This window comes from Nannobrachium achirus (genome assembly GCF_963921795.1).
Source record: "Nannobrachium achirus genome assembly, chromosome: 21".
NCBI classification, from domain to species: domain Eukaryota; kingdom Metazoa; phylum Chordata; class Actinopteri; order Myctophiformes; family Myctophidae; genus Nannobrachium; species Nannobrachium achirus.
In genome coordinates, this window is record NC_137828.1 from 20,957,496 (window position 1) to 20,981,241 (window position 23,746).

Consider the following 23,746-nt stretch of genomic DNA (forward strand, 5'->3'; position numbering starts at 1 on the left):
GCGTGACATGGCACGATTAAAATCTACCAGACATCTAATAAAAAGACCTTTCATAGATATCTGTATGCATTAATGACAACCAGGTCCGTATAAAAGCAGCCTAACACAACCATAAGCATTATGTTTTGGATTGAACTGTTTGAACATAATGCATAGGCTATCCACAATTGTAGGGCCAACTTGCACAAATACTGTACATTAATTACTGTACCCACATTACCATTTGCGCATTGGCGTGACATGTTAAGTAATAAATTAGGATACTCACAAGTTATATTGTGGATACAAGCAGTGGATGCTGTCCCAGCGTCTGGTTTAATAGGACAGGACAGCCTTTTGGGGAAGTTGACAACATAATTGCTCCTCAGATATATATTCCATTCAAGGTAACGTTTTAACGTGTCCAGCTGTCCACATGACATGATTAACACCGTGTTTCATCTGACTGGATACGACCATAGGATGCGACAGACAGACCAGTGTTACGTCCATGTTTGTTGTTGCCATCTTAAAATGAGCGTGCATTGTTGTTAATTAGTGTGAACAATCTTGCCAACTTTACTCACAAGTGCCCTCTCGTTTGAAAGGCTCTGTGATGTATTCTAACTAATAACAACTTGTTTTGATAGTCCATCCAACAACTAAACCGCGCGCCTAGCTCGTATTACAAAGTCAAGCCGATCGGTGTGCACTGCAGCGTCACAGGCACAGCGACAGTGTGATAGAGGGGGGCCCATTGAGGGGGGCTTCCGATGGAGGGTCATTCGCATTGAGCGTCATTTATTTGGACTGAGATTTACCGGCAGTCGGAGTCCCCCCTGGCAACAGGACATAGGCAGAACTAGCACGTTAAAGGGGGCCCAAATGTGAGAGGGGGTTTTCGATGGACGATCATTTGCATTGACCATCATTTGGACTTAGACTGACGGGCAGTCGGAGGCCCCCCTGACGGCCGAGGCCCGTTTCAATTGAAACCAATGAAACATAGTTAAGGCCGCCAATGTCTATAGGGACATCGCAGATTTGTCTTGGGAAACTTGTGGGAGCCAATCAAAGTTGGGGTCTCATAGACTTTTTTACTGTAAAAAGAGATAAAAAATAAATATGCTTTAAGTAGCATGTGAGGGGTTTTTCGAGATTCTGAATCCAATGCAAGCATTTGTTTTGCACGAAAAACCCTCCTTGGGCTAAAAGCGGCCGAGTCATCACTTTTCACAGTTTTGTGGGGGCCGTTTTTCGGAAAGGATGCTTGCATTGGATTTAGAATCCCGAAAAACCCCTGGTTTGTCCCCTCACATGCTACTTAAAGCATATTTATTTTTTGTATTATCCCAGCCAGCACGCCCACATGGGTCCCGCATGGGTACAGGGTGGGCTTCCCTACATGGGCCCCATGTGGGAATGTCCGCGGTTTCCACAAGGGTCCCTCGTGGGTTAGCCCACGTGGGCTCTGTGTGGGTTCTACATGGGCCCTGGGTGGGCCCCACCTCGGCTAATTTATATGGGACCCAGGTGGGAACCACTTGGGCTAGCCCACGTGGGCTCAACGTGGGTTCTACGTGGGCACTGGGTGGGCCCCACCTCGGCAAATTTATATGGGACCCATGTGGGAACCGCCTGGGCTAGCCCACGTGGGTTCTATGTGGGAATGTCCGCGGTTTCCACAAGGGTCCCTCGTGGGTTAGCCCACGTGGGCTCTGTGTGGGTTCTATATGGGCCCTGGGTGGGCCCCACCTCGGCTAATTTATATGGGACCCAGGTGGGAACCACTTGGGCTAGCCCACGTGGGCTCAACGTAGGTTCTACATGGGTCCTGGGTGGGCCCCACCTCGGCAAATTTATATGGGACCCAAGTGGGAACCACTTGGGCTAGCCCACGTGGGATCAACGTGGGTTCTGCAGGGGCCCTGGGTGGGCCCCACATCGGCAAATTTATATGGGACCCAAGTGGGAACCACTTGGGCTAGCCCACGTGGGCTCTGGGTGGGTTCTGCATGGGTCCTGGGTGGGCCCCACCTCGGCAAATGTATATGGGACCCAGGTGGGAGCCGCTTGGGCTAGCCTGTGTGGGCTCTAGGTGGGTTCTACATGGGCCCTGGTTGGGCCCCACCTAGGCAATTCTATGCGGGAACCATAGGGGATAAACGTGGGATCCAAGTGGGCTCAACCTTGCTCCTAGGAAGATTTTAATGGTAGACTAAAACAGTGTTTGACATGAACTGTGTTAATTATTGAAACACCTAAAATACATTTTGGATGAAATAGACAATATACTGTATATTTGACAACGTTTATTACAAAAATAAACAAGATAATAAAATACAATATAAATAAAGATAGCAGCAGCATGAAGGCAAACAGATCAAATGTGCAAGTGTACATACAGTACATTTAAAAAAACACTTGAAATGCAAAAAGAGATATTCCCATAATGCTCCACAGACTGCTAACAGAACATAATAAAGGATAAAAAATGTCCAAAAACATAAATTGTGTAAGAGGTGCATCAAAATCTTGAATTTTGTAACAAAACTGTTTTAGGGCATAGGTTTTCTGGAATCCACTGTTCATTCATGTTGCATTCATCAATCTGGGTCCGCTGTGCTTGTGGGTGTTTTTTTAGCCAACCACAGGGGGGAGAGAGAGAGAGTTTGTCTATTGGGGTGGCACATCATCCAGTTATTTTTCTGTTGTATGTCCTTACACTCCGTTGCAGCAATCCAGTCGAGTGTGTCATTGTCTAGGTCATGATCATTCTCGGCCACGATCACCATTCATTGGCTGGTATATAGGGCAGCTGGTCATCACATGCTACACAGTCTGTGATGGATCCTGTGCTGCACTGAAACGTCCCACACCTGTCCTCAGGTGATTGAGGGTTGTCCACTCCTTACGGGGGAGCCTAGGTGCTGGTCAGGAACATCTGTGAGATCCTTGATGAATTGGTGAAGCCTGGATGGTTCTGCTGCGTTCCACTGGTCTGTCCATCTTGCCTTCACCCAGGAAGCCTTAACCTTAGATATCTCCGACATGGCAATTCCTGAGTTTATGGCAAAAGTCAAAGAAAGGATTAGCCACAAGATATGAATGTAAAGTAGTCATTCTATCTTTAAACACACTTACACTGGCGTCACCAGGAATGAGATTTTAGTAGGCGAAATGCCAGCCGAAATGCCAGTGAAGTGCATTGCGACGCATTGTGAGCTTGTAGATCGGCTATTTTCAAATAGACAAAATGTATAGGGCTGAAGAGATTAATGTAGGCCTATGTTTTATAGCCTAATAATATTCTAAATAAGTAACTAGTAACTAAAGTCCAATAGTGTAGTACACAGGAGACAGACCATTTGGCGAGCGTGTGCACATTTGATTCTTTGTAAAGCCAGGTGACGATGACCCAAAGTAAACCCCCGTCACCCAATGAAAACAATAGCAAAGATTTGCATCTCTATAAGCAAGTTGAGTAGGCCTATGCTATCAGCTGCCTACTGTCTACGTGCCTGCTAACTGTGGACAAACTGGTTTTGAATGTTCAATGTTTTCAGGCCACGGACCCCTTTGTTGAGAGAGATGAAGCAGGGACCACCAAAACCTTTACATAGATTCCATAATAGTTTCATCATGACAGGAAAATCATCATTGTATTTTGGATCCATGTCGATTTGTGTTTCAGATATTTAACCACTTGAACAGTCAATACTTAATAAAGTTGACATTTCACTCACTACTTGGTCTGCTCTTTTCCCTCTCTACAAAACCTCTTTGCCCAAATGTCTGATCTACAAGCTCACAACGCCTCGCAGTGCAAGGCGTTGTGAGCTTGTAGATCTGCTATTTTTGGCTCAAGTTCTCAGAATATGGACACTAGGGTTCAAGTGGTTAATATAAAAAATGAGAAAATAAGGTTTCTATCACACAAATATTTGGAGGACCCCCTTTAGTGACTCTGAGGACCCCCTAGGTGTCCCGGACCCCCTGTTGAAGACCCTTGATGTAGAATAAAAATGTAACTGCCAACCGTGATCTCTTCAACAAATCTGCCCCTTCCACTAGTTAGCTGCAGCCGTATGCTGTCACATTCAACTTCAGTTTTTTCCACACAACATTAAAGTTAGCCAAGCTCAATATCCCAACAAAATCACAAACAGTATGTAAGTTTATATTACCATTGTCACTTATGGGGTACTTCATTGTCTGTCTGTAGATTGAAGCCTCTGCTTTTCAGGTTTGGGTTGAGCACATTATTTGTCTTCAAGAAAGAGGGGACAAATGAGATTTCAAAAGTTAAAGCAATGTAAATTTCAATGTAGGCCTACACATATTTCAATCTGGCTTGATTTACAAGCTCATAACGTGCTGTGATGCTTTATTAGCTAGTAGAGCTGCTGTTTTTGTGGGTTTGCCCAGACTAGGAACACTATTGGGTACATTAACCAACATATACAGTACATACGGTAAACCAACATACATTGTAATCTAGGGATTTAAAACATAATATATAACAATATTGGCCTGCCTAAATCCATGGTTTGAAATAATTTGTTACAATGTGATAACATAACATTACATCTAGAGCATAAAACACGTAACTTGTTGTTTAAAGATAATGTCCTTAGTTAAGTTGACAAAATCAACAAACCGTGAGTTAAAACTAGCCTGTATCTAGGCTAGTCTAGAACATTTTAGAATATAGATTAGACAATGAGGCTACTTACCATATACTTTTGGATTTTTTAAGGTCCATTCGTGGAAGCAAGTCCTGTCATGAAGTTCCTCACTCTCAAATGACAAAGAAAAAGTGATTCAGTTTCAAAAAAGTCTGGGAAGCACAGTGATTGGTTAGACGGTCAATAACACCTACATGTGAAATCACCCTGTATTCACATGGTAATGAGAGGCTTGGTTTGGTCTACTCACTCTGCCTGCCTGCCTGCCTGCCTGCCTGCCTGTCTTGTTGAACAAAATGAATGTGGTGTTGTAGCCTAACGTAGCCAGACTATATACTAATGCAGCTAACTAACTGCAGTATTGGGTGGATTGTTTAGCTCTGCTAGGCTAGTGGTGTTGTACAAAGCAGCTAGGTAAACTAACTAGCAGCACATAAAGCAAAGTCCAAAGTCTGGCCAATCGTGGGAACACAGACAGATTGTGTATGTTTAGTTTAGTTTAGTTTAGTTTATTAGCACATCATATAAAACATGTAACATTATATACATGGGAACAAAATACAGTGCGAGGAAAGGAAGAAGCCATCAGGCTTATTTGGAATCCTTCCCTTATTGGAAGAGTTAATAAAATTACAGTTTTAAAAGTTCAATAACAATACAGTAGAAAACCACAAAAGGGGCAGCTGTGCAATGAAGAGATAATAACACAGAAACTGCACAAAAGAACAAAAGACAAGAGAAAAAGAAGAAAAAAAAACATAAAGAAAACACATCAGTAAACTAAATCATGTTGACTACAGTTAGGACGAAATAATGGCCTGAGGCTTCTCTCTAAAATGTTTATAACCACACATAATAACTACATTTTTGAATGAATAGCAGCTCTATAAAAACAGAACAGTTTTGCGATGATATGCATTATGATCTTGGCATTTTTGAGTGTGGATTTGACCAGGAGTCTGCTTAACTTATTTTAATGAATATAATGTAATGTTGTCGAATGTTGTTTTAGGAGCATATGGGCAAAATAGAAGTAATGAAATGAATGTTTTTCCTACTACCACCCGACAGGTTAAAAGCACACATGCACAAACGCACACGCACGCACGCACACGCACACGCACGCACGCACACACACACACACACACACACACACACACACACACACACACACACACACACACACACACACACACACACACACACACACACACACACACACACACACACACACACACACACAAACCAGTGGTCCTTGGGAGGGTTCCAGGTCGTCCCCAGCTAAATGATGGCGATTTGGTGACCAAATGGACCCTCATATATCTACAGGTCCATTTGGTTTCATTTTACCCAATCAAGAGTTACATTACTGTTAAGCATCTGCATTACTTAATTTACAACAAGTCTAAACAATTTGAGAATATAGAAGTGTTATTTTGATCAACATTTTGCCTGTTATCTCTCCTATTGGTACAGCATGGAATTGTTATAGCATCAAAGCCATGGATATTATTACTATTATTATTATTATTTTACATAACCCTGTGTATAGATATTTTGGTCAAGCTGTTGTTAATAACTAGGCTACTCTTGGTTGGTCCATATGGAAATATTTAAAGGAAATATGTTTTTCCCCACTGCCTAAGCCAAAATTCACAGCCAAAAAATAAACCCAGGCCTAATTAGCCCACATGTAGCCCATGCAGAAACCGCGTGGGCCAGCCCACTTCCATCCCATGCCCAGTTAGCCCACATTTAGCCCATGCGGGAACCACGTGGGCCAGCCCACTTCCATCCCAGGCCCAGTTAGCCCACATGTAGCCCATGCGGAAACCACGTGGGCAGCCCACTTCCAACCCATGCCCAGTTAGCCCATATGTAGCCCATGCGGGAACCACGTGGGCCAGCCCATGTCCATCCCATGCCCAGTTAGCCCACATGTAGCCCTTGCAGGAACCACGTGGGCCAACCCACTTCCATCCCATGCCCAGTTAGCCCACATGTAGCCCACGCGGGAACCACCTGGGCCAGCCCACTTCCATCCCATGCCCAGTTAGCCCACATGTAGCCCATGCGGGAACCACGTGGGCCAGCCCACTTCCATCCCATGCCCAGTTAGCCCACATGTAGCCCACGCGGGAACCACCTGGGCCAGCCCACTTCCATCCCATGCCCACTTAGCCCACATGTAGCCCATGCGGGAACCACGTGGGCCAGCCCACTTCCAACCCATGCGCAGTTAGCCCACATGTAGCCCACGTGGGAACCACTTGGGCCAGCCCACCTCCATCCCATGCCCAGTTAGCCCACATGTAGCCCACGTGGGAACCACTTGGGCCAGCCCACCTCCATCCCATGCCCAGTTATCCCACATGTAGCCCACGTGGGAACCACTTGGGCCAGCCCACTTCAATCCCATGCCCAGTTAGCCCACATGTAGCCCATGTGGGAACCATGTGGGAAAGCCCACTTCCAACCCATGCCCAGGTATCCCACATGTATCCCACGTGGGACCCATGTAATTTGCCCACATCAAGCCCATGCCCACGTGGTACCCAAGTAGCCCAACTCGTACCCATGCGGGACCCATGTGGGCGTGCTGGCTGGGATTTTACTGTATAGTAAAGTCTATGAGACCCCAACATTGATTGGCTCCCACAAGTTTCCCAAGACAAATCTGTGATGTCCCTATAGGCAAAAATGATTTTTGCCTGAAACTCTCGGACCATTGGTTGCATGCTGAAAATAACGAGTCGTAATCTGCTATTTTTCAGAGCGCAACCAAGTTTAGTTCCACTTTTAGAATCCACTTTCACTTCCACTTACATTTTAGTCAAGTTTTTATTTGTTTTTTAATCGTCAAATATATAGTCTTAGTTTTAGTCATCGTAGAGTATTTTGTGAAAAAAGGTAGTCGACAATCATTTCTCGTCATAGTTTCAGCACTGTAACGATAGCGATTACGGTCCCATCCGTGACACCAACACAGACGTATGCAAGCACAGAAGTGGGTGAACAGCGCTTGTGTTCGTCGTGCACGCAACACTTCACCCCATCCACACCAACAGCAGCACTGCATGGAGAGCATCTTGATTAAGTAACACTTTGTAATTAAATCGCTCCCAGCACTCCATTATGAGTCAATGTTTGCTTGCGTCTTCCCTTGCAATTTAATTCGATAGATACTGACCTGTGTTTATCTGTGCGGAGTCTGTTTTGCTATTGACTTTGCCTTAGATGTTCCCTCCACTAATAGACTTCACACACTGACTTTTATTCACCACCTGCGGTGGAAGAAGTAGGCTAGGCCGATTTATTTTTTAACTCAAGTAAAAATAGCGATACCACAATATAAAAATACCAATTCCAATGTTACGTCCAGAGGTATGCAACACAGTTTTTGGTTTTGTTTGGTTTTAACAATACTTTTGTCGTGCAGCATTAATTGGCCTTATATTAAGACAGACTGAAAGAGAAGAGAGAGAGAGAGAGAGAGAGAGAGAGAGAGAGAGACCATCAACTCTTTCACTGCCACAGTTAAAACATCTAGTCTCCCATCTTTCTAGTTTTGAATTGTTTTGACTTGATTATTCCGAGATACCTGGAGACAGACGCACGGGGGGGATTTCCGGATGACGCCATTTCACGTTGCATTCTGGGTCGTTGTCCTGATATCACTCACGGGTGCGGGGGAGCGCTCGCTATCATAATCCAATGTAATTTTTTTTTAAATTAGGAGATTCTTGTCTTTGGCAGTGTGGACGCCGTTGACACGTGAAACGTCAACAAACACAGAAGAAGGGGTAAAAAGGGACCATGCGACGCCCCAAGCTAAACTCGATTGCTGTACACAGCATATAGACTAACTATTTCTGGCAGCAAATGCACAATTCCTATGGTTTTGTATAAGCTATGTTGTTTTCCCGAGTTTCAATGTATCACAGCTCTATTTACACTTTTCTTTATCCCCTTTAAATTGCAAATACATTATTGTTCCACTTTTGCAATGTGTGTGAGAGAGAGAGGGAGAGGGAGAGAGAGAGAGAGAGAGAGAGGGAGAGAGGGGGAAAGGAGAGAGAGAGGTGAGGTGAGTGTGGGATGCTAGGATGATTTAATAGGCAATATTTGAAAAAGTGCTCCGTTCACCTCTCTGTCAAAAAGTCTCATTCCGCACAGCTTCTCCCAGACTTAAGGGGAGAAATTTGCTCGCCGAGGCAGTAAATTACAAAAATTGCATATCTCCACCCCCTCACCCCCCACCCCGCCTTTGTCCTTCACTCTGAAAGATACTTCGGCGTACGTTAGCGTCACGTACCGAAAATAGCCGATCTATAAGCTCACAACGCATCCCGTCTGCGATCCGTGGTGAGCTTATAGATCGGCTATTTTCGGTCTGTCATGCAATGGTGTATAAATCAGGCATCACTTGTTCTCTCACTCTCAGGGGCGTGCAGAGAAAGTTAGAGAGGGAGGGGCTGACATTTCTAACAGGGCCTTTTGGTGAAAATATTGAAAATAGCAGACCTCCAAGACCTGTGAGCTTGGAGGTCGGCTATTTTCGGTATTTGATGCCACTGAACTAAGCATAATCAAGTCAATACTGGGATTTCTAACCAGAGAGGGCAATTTTTTCAACATAAGATGCTGCATTCAAGTCTTACCGTCTTACCATTAATTGGACAAGGCAATTCTCTTGAATGCTGCCTTCAGGTATGGCATGGAAAGAGGGCATTTGCATTTCTTTCACCATATTAAAACTGCATCCATGGCCTGGAGAGGGCACTTTTTACAGACAGATAAAAGGGCAGGGGCTCAAGCCCCCTTTGATGTTTATGTATGCACGTGCCTGCTCAATCTGTCTTCATTCACCCTTGCCTTTTTCCCTCTCTCTCTCTCTCTCTCTCTCTCTCTCTCTCTCTCTCTCTCTCTCTCTCTCTCTCTGTCTCTCTCTCTCTCTGTCTCTCTCTCTCTCTCTCTCTCTCTCTCTCTCTCTCACTCTCTCTTTCTCCCCTTGTCTCTCGCTGCTATCACCTCCCACACACACACACACACACACAGAGATCGCTCGCTGAAAGAATGAAGATTGATGGCGGCCGTGTTAATTAGCATCTGCTTTGGTATGCGTGCCGGCAGAGCCCCCGTCCAAACGCCAACCCGACCAATCAGTTAAGAGACACGACAGCCCCTGTCCAATCGGATTAAAGGCGACCGAGACGGGCGGGCGGCTTCCTGTGTAGAGCTGTCTGTCTGTTCGCCGTGCATTGTGGGACGCCAGGGCTGATGGCTCCACTTGGGGGAAGGCGCTAGTTGTTGAACATATTGAATATAAACCAATTTTCAAGGTGTGGGTTGCGACGATTTGGAAAAACTCTTTTCACATGTGCTTCCTAGGCCTTTTCGACAATGTACGACAGTGTTTTTTTGTTTTGCCTAGTTTGGTGCAGATTGGAGTAACAGAGAGCCTGTGGTAGCAGAGAGGTTTGCATGTAATTTATGCATTTATATGTCATGTTACATTGTAGCCTTTCCCCATAGCCTATGCAATTACATTAAATTAAATAATTGCTGGCTGCTGCACTGATATTCATGACCTTGCCATTATATCTTAGCTTCACTGTCCCTCAGCACTTATTTCACTTGTTTGGGCCTTCAGGGTGACGGTGCAGCATTTCTATCGGACTATGTGGATATTATTTGTGTTAAACCCAGGGCAGTGTCATGATGTGACTGTGCATAATGTGCGTATACGTGTGTGTTTGTGCACTTGTATGTGTGTTGTTGTGCACGTGTCAGTAGTGGTCGCGGTGGAGGCGGGCGGTATAGGTTTCAACCGCCTCGCGAGACAGAGAGAGATGACGTTGTGTGAAGTGTGAACAGAAAAAGTGTGTTTGTTTGTGCGTGCACGCGTGTGTGTGACAGTGTGAACAGAAAAGAACACTTTGATAAACCCCTGTGCTCCATTCTTACATCTCTCAAGTGTACTTTTCCTTTTCACTTTACCCCGTGCACTTGCGTGTGTGCGCGCGCACCGGCATCGCTGTCCCAGTTCTTTGGTGTCTCCCCCCCTCCGCCGCCCCCATGCGCCTCATCCCTCTCTTCTCCTCCCTCCCTCCACAGCATCCCTTTATCCCTCGCTCCGTTCCCTCCCTCTCTCTCCTCCGTTGGGTCCTCAGTGTTGCATGGTCACACTTCCATGAGCCCCAGCCATGCAGTGACACAGAAAGTGACACAGAAAGCGGTCCTCCCTTACATCGGAAAATATTCACGGAATAGGAATGAAGGCAATAAGCCACTAGGGATGGGACGATATGAAAAATTCATATCACGATAATTGTGAGAAAATAAATTGCGATTTACGATATTATCCATTATCCACAACCATTATCCTGGGGTGGAACATTTGCCATAAAATAGCAGATCTACAAGCTCACAACGCGTCGCAACGCGCCACAACGTGTCGCAACGCAATTCTTTGGCAAAGACATGTCATAGAGAGTGAAAAAAAAGACTGTATGAAGTACGTATATTATAAGTACCTTTTACCAATTCTAGAAGGTTTAAGTGGTATTGCAGCTGGGCAAATAAAAGGTGAATTGATCCCAGTGCATGACGGAGGACTATATCACAATAAATTAAATCTCCACGATACGATTATCGCAAGTGTTTTTTTTATCACGATAAAGGATAATATCGCTTATCGTCCCATCCCTAATAAGCCACATTATTAATTCGTCTGGCCCGTCTTCACCACTGCAGCTCTGCGTGTTGCTCTCCTGTACACCGCTGACATCCTCACTGTCCTTCCTTTAACTCTGAGCAGGGACGTACAGAAAATGTTAGAGAGGCAGGGGCTAACATTTCTAAAATGACCTTTGGGTGGAAATATCGAAAATAGCAGACCTCCAAGCTCACACCGCGTCGCAGCGCAACACGTTGTGAGCTTGGAGGTCGGCTATTTTCGGTGCTTTATACCACACTGAACCAAGCATAATCAAGTCAATACTTGAGATGTGGCGTAACGGCATGGATTTCTACACACAGAGGGCAATTCTTTCAACATAAGATGCTGCATTCAAGTTGAGGAGAGTTTAGACAAGGTAATTCTCTTGAATGCTGCCATCAGGTATGGCATGGAAAGCGGGCATTTGCATTTCTTTCACCATAGTAAAAACTGCATTCATGATCTGGAGAGGGCACTTTTTAGAGACGGATAAAAGGGCAGGGGCTCAGGATGTGTGCAAGTGCCTGACTCTGAGAGACAAACAACACAGACAGACAGATATATAGAGGTTTTGTGAATTTAGATTTTCAGGCCTATAGGCCTACGCGTCCTTCATTTCCAGCCAACGGTCACTGAGTTATGGCCATTTGAAATGTTAAACAGTGCTATAGTGCAGGGGTTTTCAAACTTTTTGACTCAGGCCACCCCTGTAAATAACCTTTTCATCCACGGCACCCCTTAATTTCACTGCTAATGTTTAGAATCTTACATCCGATTGGAAAAATATCCGTTTCCATCAGAACTGACTGAAAATAACGTTCTATTTGACGTTTAACCACTTGAACCCCAGCATGCCTATTCTGGAGTGAAGGTTGACGCGTTGTGAGCTTGTAGATCGGCTATTTTTGGTGAAGAGAGTTGTCGTAGATGGAAAAAGAACTTATCAAGTACAGTGCAAATCAGCTCTGTTTTACTAGTGAAGTGATATTGATGAATTCCAAATATTATGCAGGTCTTTCAGTCCGAGTGTATCAAAAAAGCAACTGGGTTAAGCACCGTTGGTCTGACCAGTTTAACATTCACCAGGTTAGCATTCACCAGCGTCGGCAGGTTAGCATTTCACCAGATTAGCATTCACCAGCGCTAGTTTTACCTTTCGGCACCTCCGCGCAGCCAATCACCAGCTTCCGCTGCCTTAACCCAGTTGCTTTTTTGATACACTCGGACTGAAAGACCTGCAAAAAACACTCTCCCATAGTGTCCCGGCCCATATGTGCGTTTTTTTTAGGTGTGACGATGTCCATGGCAGACCCTGACAGAAAGGTTTTGTGCGTTCTGGATCAACGGTGTGCATGCCTCACAGGTTTAGCTGTTGCGTTTTTGACCGTTGTCTGCGGTCCACAGTTGGTCCCCCCACCCTCTAGGCAATTTCAATATAGGATTTAATATAGATTTCACCACAAGATTATATTTCTTTTTTACGAGAAAGTAGTCCCTGCCACTGCCAGCACAAACTAAGGAACTTGTTGTATTTAACAAGGAAGGGAAGTGAAGTGTTCTATGTGAGATTATGTACATGAGGTTAGACATAAGGTAGGTCCATATAGCAGCAGGAATGTGCATGAGGATAGACCAGGGGTCTTCAACGTTTTCAGGCCGAGGACCCCTTAGTCGAGAGAGAGAGAGAGATGAAGCAGGGACCCCCCCCCCCCCCCCCCCACAACCCATAGATACCATATAGTTTCATCGTTTGACAGTGCCTTTTCCCCCCTCTACACGAAACCTCTTTGCCAGAAATCTACGTTGTGAGCTTGTAGATCGGCTGTTTTGGGCTAAAGTTCTCAGAATATGGACGTTGGGGTTCAAGTCGTTAATATAAAAAAGGAGAAAACAAGTTTCTATCACACAAAGATTTGGAGGACCCCCTGTAGTAACTCTGAGGACCCCCTAGGGGTCCCGGACCCCCTGTTGAAGACCGCTGGGGTAGACCATGAGGTGCAAACAGTAGCAGCACAATGACAGGTCTACATAAGAAGGTATTCCGCATACCCACATAATCTCTCTCTCTCTCTCTCTCTCTCTCTCTCTCTCTCTCTCTCTCTCTCTCTCTCTCTCTCTCTCTCTCTTCTAGGGGTTTTAATTAATAGGGTTCTGTGATGCTTATCTTATCAGCAGATCGCTCTGTTTTCTATTAACTGCCCTGACAGAGCTGAGAGGCTGCAGGCGATGGATTACACGCACGCGCACACACACATACACACACGCACGCACGCACGCACGCACGCACGCACGCACGCACGCACGCACGCACGCACGCACACACACACACACACACACACACACACACACACACACACACACACACACACACACACACACACACACACACACACACACACACACACACACGTGCATCCACAAACATACCCACACAGAAACACATGACATGCTCATGCCTCACAAGCACGCACGCAGGGGCGTCAATGGGTATGGCAGGGCTATGCAGCTGCCATACCCTGGGTCCAGGGGGCAAAATAAAAGTTACTTTTAAATATAAATCCATGAATGTCTCTTTCTCTATCTGTTCTGGTTATTATGTTGTTAAATTACAGTAAAATAACTACAAATGCAAAATGTAACCAAATGGTCACTTTAACAAGGTATTATAATTATATTCTCCACTCTTGTATTCTCCACATCTTGACAAAATGGCATGTTCTTAGGTTCCGCAGATCAGCTTCACAGGTGCAATGCATTTTTTGTGAATTGTGGCACTTTTACTAACATGTCAAGTTTAGCTGCTCTTGAACAACAGTTCCAAGCTGCTATATCCAGCCCAAGAAACCATAGAAACCCGGGGGAAAAACGGACAAAACCCCATTTTTTGCCATACCCTAGCTTTTGCTTAACTGACGCCTCTGCACGCACGCAAGCATGCGCACACACACGCGCACACGCGCACGCACACAGAACAGATTGCGCACACACAAGGAGACTCAGACGATGCTATCTGGCTGGGGGATTTAAGGACTATTTGTTTGAGGGGCTTGTTTTCCTCTCTTCCGTCTCTTCCTTCTCCTCCGCCTCCCTCCATCCATCCCGCTATCAGACTGAAGGAACACTTCTCATTGGGCAGATAAGCGGTCTGTCTAACAGTGGAGCAGCGTTTATCTTTGAGGGCCCGTGTTTACTCCGCTTAAACGTGAACTCTTCTCCGCTGCTCTTCAGCGGGATGGTTTGCTGTCTTCTCTCTCAGTTTCGGATTCGCTCGGTTGGACAGAGATGATGAGAGAGTTGTTTCTCTGTGTTGTCCCAGATCAGATCAGATCGGATCAGACAAGGGAGTGTTTTATAGATTCAGCTAGCGATGTGCCACTTTTCAGCGTGCATGGTTTTCAACGATTTCAAACTTGACGTACGTGTGTGTGTGTGTGTGTGTGTGTGTGTGTGTGTGTGTGTGTGTGTGTGTGTGTGTGTGTGTGTGTGTGTGTGTGTGTGTGTGTGTGTGTGTGTGTGTGTGTGTGTGTGTGTGTGCGTGCGTGCGTGCGTGCGTGCGTGCGTGCGTGCGTGCGATGCATGTCTTGAGAACGGCTTGACCGGTTAACTCAAAACGCAGAGAGTAATGTGCCGGGTGGGATCAGCAGTTGTCCCAAAAATATCGATCTCCCATTCCCCCCATATGGAGTACCCCGATGTCATCAATATGACATCCTAGTGCTGATGTCATAGACTGGCCTAGACCCCATATTTGGGCATGGTTGACATGGGACTCCCTGTTTGGGCATAAAAGGTGTAATAATCGTCTGCATGCTCACATCACTGATACTAAACACTGTCGCCACCATGGTAACAATGCCCAACTGATATCGACAAAGCCCAACTGACATCACTGACATCATTGCCCAAATTTGGAGATGACATCACAGACTGGCCTGGACACGGAACACCATAATATGGGCCTGCTCTGACATCACGCTCTGGCTTCACTGTGATGTCACACTAACAGAATCCCTTTTATGCCCATATATGGAGTTCCCTGATGTCATCAATATTAATGATGCCCTGTTAGATAGATCCCTGTGATGCCAGGGGGGACAAATCCCTTTATGCCCATATATGGAGATCCCTGATGTCCACACCCCTGATGTCCACATCACTGTGGCGCGACCTCGAGGTTGCATGTCGCCCTGAGGCGTCTTACTAGTACTAGATTAAACTGGACTGTTGGTTCCACCATAAAATACTGAAAATGCAGGGACTGTTATGGACTGGGACTCCAGTCAACTAAGTATATGGTTTAAAAGAGTAGTTCACCCAAACAATTACTTATTTTCTATCATTTACACACCCTATGAAGCCTTGAATTCATGGAATGTTCTTTCTTTCTTTTTTCTTTTTTTAATTCATGAGCCAATAATTTGATGACGGGATGGTTGGCAGGCACGTGCACACAGACATGAAAGTGGGCTTGAGCCCCCACCCTTTTACCCGTCTGTAAAAAGTGCCCTCTCCAGACCATGAATGCAGTTTTTACTATGGTGAAAGAAATGCTAATGCCCTCTTTCCATGCCATACCTGAAGGCAGCATTCACTTGTCCAAACTCTCCTGAACTTGAATGCATCAAAGAATTGCCCTCACTGTGTAGAAATCCATGTCGTACGACACATCTCCAATATTGCCCTTTTTATGCTTAGTTTAGTGTGGCATCAAGCACAAATAGCAGTCCTCCAAGCTCACAACCCGTCACAGCAATATTTTCACCAAAAGGCCCCTTTTAGAAATTTTAGCCCCTGCCTCTCTAACATTCTCTGCACGTCCCTGATGGTTGGGTCAGTACCGGAGACTCAGCTGGCCATCAAATTAGAGAGAGAGAGAGAGAGAGAGAGAGAGAGAGAGAGAGAGAGAGAGAAAAAAGTGAAAGGTTGAATGAGAAAATATTACAGTAGGCACACACACACGCTCTCACAATTTTTCACACACATTTTCCTCATTTGGGGAAGCGTATCACAATAAAAGGGAGCATTCCCTGGCTGCTGCCAGCAGCCACAGCATTTGTTTCACTTTGTCACAGTGTGAAAGCAGAGCAGTGTAAAAGCCTTAATGGAAGAAGAAGAAACCGCACAGACTGTAACTCACAGCCCTGCAGGACGGCCAGTCTGAATTAAGGCACACAGAGAAACCTCATGTTTCCATGTTTCAACTTTTAAATCGTTGTTGTCGGGTTGAAACCTTGTATGTCCAAAACCGTTAGTTTTGTATTTATCATTTCAAAAAAGGTTTGTCGTGTGCTTGTAGATCTGCTATTTTCACTAGTTTTGTGCAGCAGTCTTGTGTGACGAGGCAGGCTTTACTTCATGAAAATACATACAAATTTGAAACTTGGAGATATGAGGTTTTTCTGCCCGACAGTGACAAAATGTTTTTGTTTTTTTCTTCCATAAACTGCCTTACCTCATTGTGCAAGAGTGTTGCACAAGAGTCATGGACAGAACTACAAACTCCCAACACGCCGCATGGGCTCTTATACTGTGTGTGTGTGTGTGTGTGTGTGTGTGTGTGTGTGTGTGTGTGTGTGTGTGTGTGTGTGTGTGTGTGTGTGTGTGTGTGTGTGTGTGTGTGTGTGTGTGTGAATGCCCTACTTCATCGTGTTCCGTTTTTGCTTAAAAGTATTTTGAAAACAGCTTGAACGTGGTCAAGTGTGTCTGTGGTGGGCACGTCATAGTGCACACACAGACATCAAAGGAGGCTTTTACCTAGAAAGTGCCATCTCTAGGCTATGATTTACGATGGTGAAAGAAATGCAAAATGCCCCCTTTCCATTATTGTACCCAAAGGCAACATTCACGAACTCCAAATTCTCCACAGTTTGATTTGGCAAATTCCCCACCCCACACCTGTCGAATTCCGGCCCGCAGGTGCCACATGATTACTTAGTCAGTCTACTCTCCACAGTCACTTTGCACTCTTCAGACATTCTCCACACACTCTAAGCAGACGTTTACCTCTGCACAAAGACTTTCCACTTCCAGAACTGCCAATCCCCCCCCCCCCCCCGATATGCCAATAAATTGACTTACTTTCTTTTCTTCAAAGTAATGGTTTTGGGCATACAAGGGTTCCACCCGACAGCAACGATATGGAGGTTTATGCAGACTGTGATGTTGACTTCACCTCCTCACACTTATTGAACTGCTCTGTTGTTCTAGCTGGTGGATAATATAAGCGCTGTCTGGGTGAGAAAAGAGACAAATTGACATTCAAATCTCTGGAAACAGACCTCTCTCTCTCTCTCTCTGTCTGCCTCTTTCTTTATGTCAGCCTGAAAGAGAGCGGGGGGGGGGGGGGGGGGGGGGGGGGGGACTCAAATGTGGGGGGACTCAAATGTTTAAGCGAGACATTGAATGAAACAATCGAACCAAGTTTGAAGTGAGTGGTGGTGTGTGTGTGTGAGTATGTGTGCATCCATATTCGGAGAACTTTAGCTAAAAAGGATCTACAAGCAGATCTACAAGCAGATCTATACAAGCTCACAACATCTCGCGCTGCGAGGCATTGTGAGCTTGTAGATCTGCTATTTTCGGCAAAGAGGTTTTGTAAAAACGAGCAGACCAAGTACAGAGTGAAAGGTCGATTTTATTAAGTATTGACGGTTCAAGTGGTTAAATATCTGAAAACACACATTGACATGAATCCAAAATACACTGATGATTGTGCTGTCAAACAATTAAACTATATGGAATCTATGAATAGGTTGTGGGGGTCCCTGCTTCATCTCTCTCTCAACTAAGGGGTCCTTGGCCTGAAAACATTGAAGATCCCTGCTGTAAACCATTGATTCTTAAAAAAGATCAGAAGTCAAAGTATCTCTCTCTCTCTCTCTCTCTCTCTCTCTCTCTCTCTCTCTCTCTCAGGGAGTTTGGATGGAGGGATCCGGAGCTACCAGAGGTGATCCAGATGTTGCAGCACCAGTTTCCATCTGTGCAGTCCAACGCTGCGGCCTACCTGCAGCACCTGTGCTTTGGAGACAATAAGATCAAAGCCGAGGTAAGAACCCTGACTGTTTATTATTGCGAGAGCCAAATTGACATTGTGAGGACAGTTTTCCTGGTCCTCACAAGATAAATGGCTGTTTGGAGGTTAGGGTGTAGGGTTGGAGTTATGGCTGATCTTACTTCGTTGTGTACCGGTTGTCTCGCACCAAGTGTGTCTTTAGTTGTTGGCTTACAGCAACTTTACTTTTACATTTTTAAAACCCTTTTTCGCCCGGTGTCAATTGTCTACTATAATCCTGGGCTTTACACTCACTCTGTCAACCTGGGGAGAGCAACGGACTGACCTCATGCTTCCTTCCATGCATGACAAGTTCAAGCTTCTTCTTTTCACCTGACATAGGGACCTTTCCGTGGCTGGACGTAGCGAGTGGAAGGAACGCATTATTCCAAGTTTATACAAGTTTGATTTCTTCGCAAGTTGTGACAATCATGACTGGAGTAGGCGGCCTACAATGATGCACATGTTCAACCAATAGTTGCACTATCTTGAGGAAGGTAAAAATTACAGTAGCCGATATTCCTCAGCATTGCAGTGCTCCATCTGTACCTTATTCCTTGCCTGCCAAACTACAACCTCCAAGGACCCCCGCAGCTCCAGGGACCCCCAAGTCCCTGGGGGACCCCCAGGTGTAAAAAATGACCAAATGTGCAAAAATGACCAAATGACCACCCCAACGGGGCTGCTCACAGGGAATTCCCGGGGACCACCGACTCCTGGTGCTCCAGAACGGATGCAAAAGTGGTGGCGCCCCCAGTGGAGGACCCCCTCCACTGCAGCTCACATAAAATGCCTTAACTCGGACTAGGAGCGACCGGGAGAGCCGGGGCCGGTATCTAACGCCACCATCAGGACTATTTTGGAAAAACACATTTTTGGTGTAATTGCGGTTAGGGAGTCTTACTGGTACTGATTAGGTGCTTGGTCTACCTACGTTATTGCGACCGTCAGGTCCCAGTTACTATCAAAACCTCCACTGGCTGTCTGTTCGTCAGTCAGTCAGTCAGTCTGTCTGTCTGTCCGTCACGTCACGTCACGTCACGTCACGTCACACTATTCCCCTACTCATATCTCCGCCACTGTTGCCCCTATCCATGTCAAACTTTGCACACACACTCCTTGGCTGGCAAACCACATCCTCATTTCTCACATGGCCCTCTTCTAGTGCCACCATCAGGCCGATTTTTGCACAACACATTTTTGGACACTGTTCCTACAGATTTTGGCCTACAATCATGCAAAGCGGTAGACAGTATCTCTAAAGTCATGTCATCAACATGGATCTGTCACATTTCCCATATTCCCTCCTGATTGGCTACCATTGCCTTCTAAAGTTTGTGTATGTGACGTGACGTGACGTGACGGTCGCTTATCTCCCGATTAGGGAGTCTTAATGTTTTTTTTTAGATTGATATTTCTATGCAATTGATGCATTAATGTTGATGTATTGATGTATTACCTTGCTTATTGTAAGTAGCTTTGGATTTAGAGCGTCTGCTAAACGCCTAAACTGTAAACAAGCACATTCCTTGGATTGATTGATTGATTGAATATTTTATTAGTCAGAAATGTAAGAGCATGAGGTACGGTCAGACAGTCAGTGGTTCCCAATGGTGTCGACACACAAAGAATCTCCTTTGTGTCTCCATAGGGAACATCTGCTGGTCATCAGATTATTTGTTCAGGAATGCCACAAAAACAAACAAACCCATGAATTCAAGTATCCATAGGGTGGGTAATCGATTGGGAAAAAATATATATATAATAATGTTGGGGGTGAACTATCCCTTTAATGTGTTAAATACAGAACCAAAGTATTGCAGCAAAACCTGTTGTGCATTTACATGCCAATTACTTGAGTTCAGAGTGCAGGAACTTGACATAACAAGCACTCGAGGTTGATGACGAGCTCGGGCACGTTGTCCTGTGACTTTGCTTTCCATTCCAATCATAATGTGGAGTGGCAATAAAGCTGAATTAGTGACAAAGTCAAGGGCTCGTCTCTCCAAAGCAATTTGGGAAAGAAGCCCCACTGAAACGCATTAATAAGCCCTTTAATAAGCTGTGTGCTGCTGTTCTCACACTGCTACATTAATACATAAACACGCGCTCTCTCTCTCTCTCTCTCTCTCTCTCTCTCTCTCTCTCTCTCTCTCTCTCTCTGTCACTCACTCAATATAATATATTCTCTGTCCCTCCTATCTCTCTCCCTTGCTGTCTCTGTCTCTTTCTCTTCCTCGTTCTCTTTGACTCTATATTTTTGACTCTCTGTCTCTGTCTCTGTCTCTCTCTCTCTCTCTCTCAGCCTGTGTTTTGGCTGTAATGGAATTCATTTCAGATGAACCAGTCAGTCAATAACACCGGCATAGAGCCCCCGCTATTGAAAAGTGACGCCGCATTGCTAAACACCCACTCACTCACGCACACAATAATAGGAACTACACATATGGGTACACAGGCTCTTAAAAAGCCTCCTTTGTGAGTGAAACGGCCCAGTCTTTTGTAATGGGCTTAATTATACTTGAATAAAGAAGGCGCCACACAGAGCTCTGTCCTCACCCTTCAAGTTGTGAATACAAGGATTTTTGTGGAGAAAGGGTAGAGAAGAGATCTTCCTTAGTTAACGCTTATTAGAACGCTTAGAACTTCATCAGGCAATCTTTTTAGATAAAGATTGCCTGATGAAGGTCTAAATACGACCGAAACGTTGTTTCTTTTTTTGCATTTGAAGACCGTGTGCGTGGAGTTTTTTTCTTAATCCGTTTACCGGACCAGTGTTTGGTCTCTCCTCGACGCACCTGTCGCTTTTATTGCAAGAGTCTCTTGTTTCGTTTGACTTCCTTCAGACAATGCAGCAGCAATAACAATAATAAAAAGAGAGAGAGTACAAAAAAGAAGAACATATATATTATATACAGTCTTTTTTCAGTAGCTTTACTTTATGTAAACAACGTGACAGTATCTTCTACAGCAGTTTACGTGACAGTTCAAGCATATTAAAGTGCAAGAATAAGCCAGAGGGAGGATGTATGAGAGACGGGGGGGGGGTGGGGGGTTGATGTTAGCGTTTCCTTTTGTCCCGGTTTTATTTGTTCTTCTTGTCAGATCGTTCATGTGCCCGAATGTACGGGGAAAGAAGCTTTTCAGCTGCCAGTGACTCTGAGACTGCGTAGCCGTTTTCCGTGCGGCAGCAGCATACGAAACAGTCTGTGGTTGTGCGTTTGTTTGTTTGAGTGCCGCTCAACTTAGATCCCCTGGTTGTCAGAGATGCTAGTTAAATGACGTTTCACTCCACTGAAATGCCAAGGTCTCTCACTGCCAAGAAGCCCTGAGTCATACTTCTCCAAGATGTTTGTGTAACGTCATGCTACACAAACACGTTTTTTTTTTTTGCCCATACAGTATGTTTGGCCCAGAATAGGCACTCCTGGGTCCATGTGGTTAAAGCATGTGCCATGTGTCTTTCTAGACCAGTGGTACTCAAACTTTTTCATGTCAAGGACCCCCAAATTGACAGCCAGTTGGCCTCCATTTGAAAAGATATTTCGGGGACCCCCATAATAGAGGATTTGTGCGGCTCAAGCAGTAATTTTCAACCATTTAATTTCAGGGACCCCCAATTTGACATGCATTAGGCTACGGACCCCCATTTTAATGGCATTTCTATCTCTTAGACCCCAATTTATATTGTAAAATCAATGTTAATTTAACTCTGGGAGTGTACAAATGGAACCTAATGGACCCGTTAGAGTTACATACCCATACGTGTCCATTTGGTTCCCGACTATCATTTAGCTGGGGACCCCCTGGAACTCCCTCAAGGTCCCCTTGGGGTCCCTGGACCCCACTTTGAGAACCAGTGCTATAGGCTATATCCGTCTCTTTCTGACTGATGAGTTGGGAGCTAATGTGATGGGATCCCACAGACAACAGAAGCAGGACACAGATGGGTGGTCAGTGCATTGTTAATTGGTTATCGACAAGTCAATCCATTATCTTTATCAGCCGGTTATTCACCCATTAACCTCTCCAGCCCAGCCATCGTTTATTCATTCTTCATACATTTACTCTCAGTACAGATATCCATTACTTTAGTCAGGAACACTCACGTCTAAGTAGATTTAACCATTTGCATAAATGGAATACAGTTAATCTTGGTGTTAATGGGCTCCGCGTTCAGAGATATACAGATGTTCCCTGAATTATTTGAATGCTTTTGGAGCATGCTAAGCAAAATCAGGGAACGCTAAGCAATACCCCCCATAGGGATACAATAGCAGAATAATAGCAATACATTGACATGTAACTTAGTCAGAATCACAGTATTTGAGCTTAACAACATTGACATGTAACTTAATCAGACAATCACAAGTATCTGAGTTTAGCCTGACTGATTGTGCAAAGGTGGAGGCTGGGGTGGAGGAGGCAGCTAGCAGCGAATGATTGCGAAGCTTTGGAAACCAAGCATAGGTAGAGAAAGCAAGACGTATTTAACAGTTCTACTGCCAGATGTATTATTTATTTATTGGGGCTGGTGCCAGCAAAAAGCAGCTTACCTTTGCGATGTTATAGAAAAAGATCTATTGATTATTTCCAAACAATTTTTTTTTCATTGGATTTATTATATGTGTACTTTAGCCTAGCCAAGCTGGCGGCAGAGGGTAGCCTTATGCAAAGAATGAATGTGAATTGGGCAGCTCTGCTTGCCATCCATTCAGAGCATAGAAATGCATTTCTAGATCAGATCCACAGAAAACAGCCACAAAGTGATTTGGGATTACATTATTGTTTACGTGCGGTGGAAATTTTAGAGCAGCTTTACGGGAGATGTTTTTACTGAACACGGCGGCGCGACCAGTTATCAGCTTACAGTCATCAAAAGTAAGTAATTGAACGAGCGTTCGTATTGGCAACGAGCTAGGGTCAAAATTGGTGCGAACGGGAACGTCCGAAGCAGTAAAAGAGTTAAAGGAGCCTTCCCTACTTAGTGAGAGCTTTGATAGGAGTATGGCAGTCATGTGACGTAATGACCAGCAGATATGAGAATAAGGAATGAGAACAGAGCTGACTGACATCTGACTACAGCTGGGCGGGGCGACTCCCGTGTCCTACATAAACTAATGCGTTCGCTCCATTAAGTAACCTATATAAACTAGTAAGACACCTGAGGGTGGAATGCGACCTCAGGGTGACATGCGACCTCGCCCTAAAGGGCGAGGTTGCGCCAATTTTTGACTATCTGGCCAACCACAGCGTTTCTCTGACGATTCTAGTTGTTGTCATTCTGGGGGGAGTTTGTTCATGTTT

The 23,746-nt window shown here is 45.0% G+C and overlaps 1 protein-coding gene and 1 long non-coding RNA gene across 2 annotated transcripts in view; one reads left to right on the top strand and one right to left on the bottom strand.

Annotated features, from left to right (window-relative positions):
• The window catches only part of ctnnd2a (catenin (cadherin-associated protein), delta 2a), a gene marked incomplete at both ends in the record, with an annotated part of 625,519 nt that overhangs the window by 414,768 nt on the left and 187,005 nt on the right, over positions 1 to 23,746 (top strand). Inside the window, one exon of the mRNA XM_080752281.1 lies at positions 18,301 to 18,433. Coding sequence (XP_080608407.1) covers positions 18,301 to 18,433 — 133 coding nt within the window. The remainder of the gene's footprint in view (positions 1 to 18,300; positions 18,434 to 23,746) is intronic.
• On the bottom strand, positions 2,963 to 4,831 carry LOC308307135. The gene is made up of 3 exons (XR_013963212.1): positions 4,716 to 4,831; positions 4,167 to 4,249; positions 2,963 to 3,040 (listed from the first exon to the last, which is right to left on the bottom strand). It is a non-coding gene; the product is annotated as an uncharacterized lncRNA (long non-coding RNA).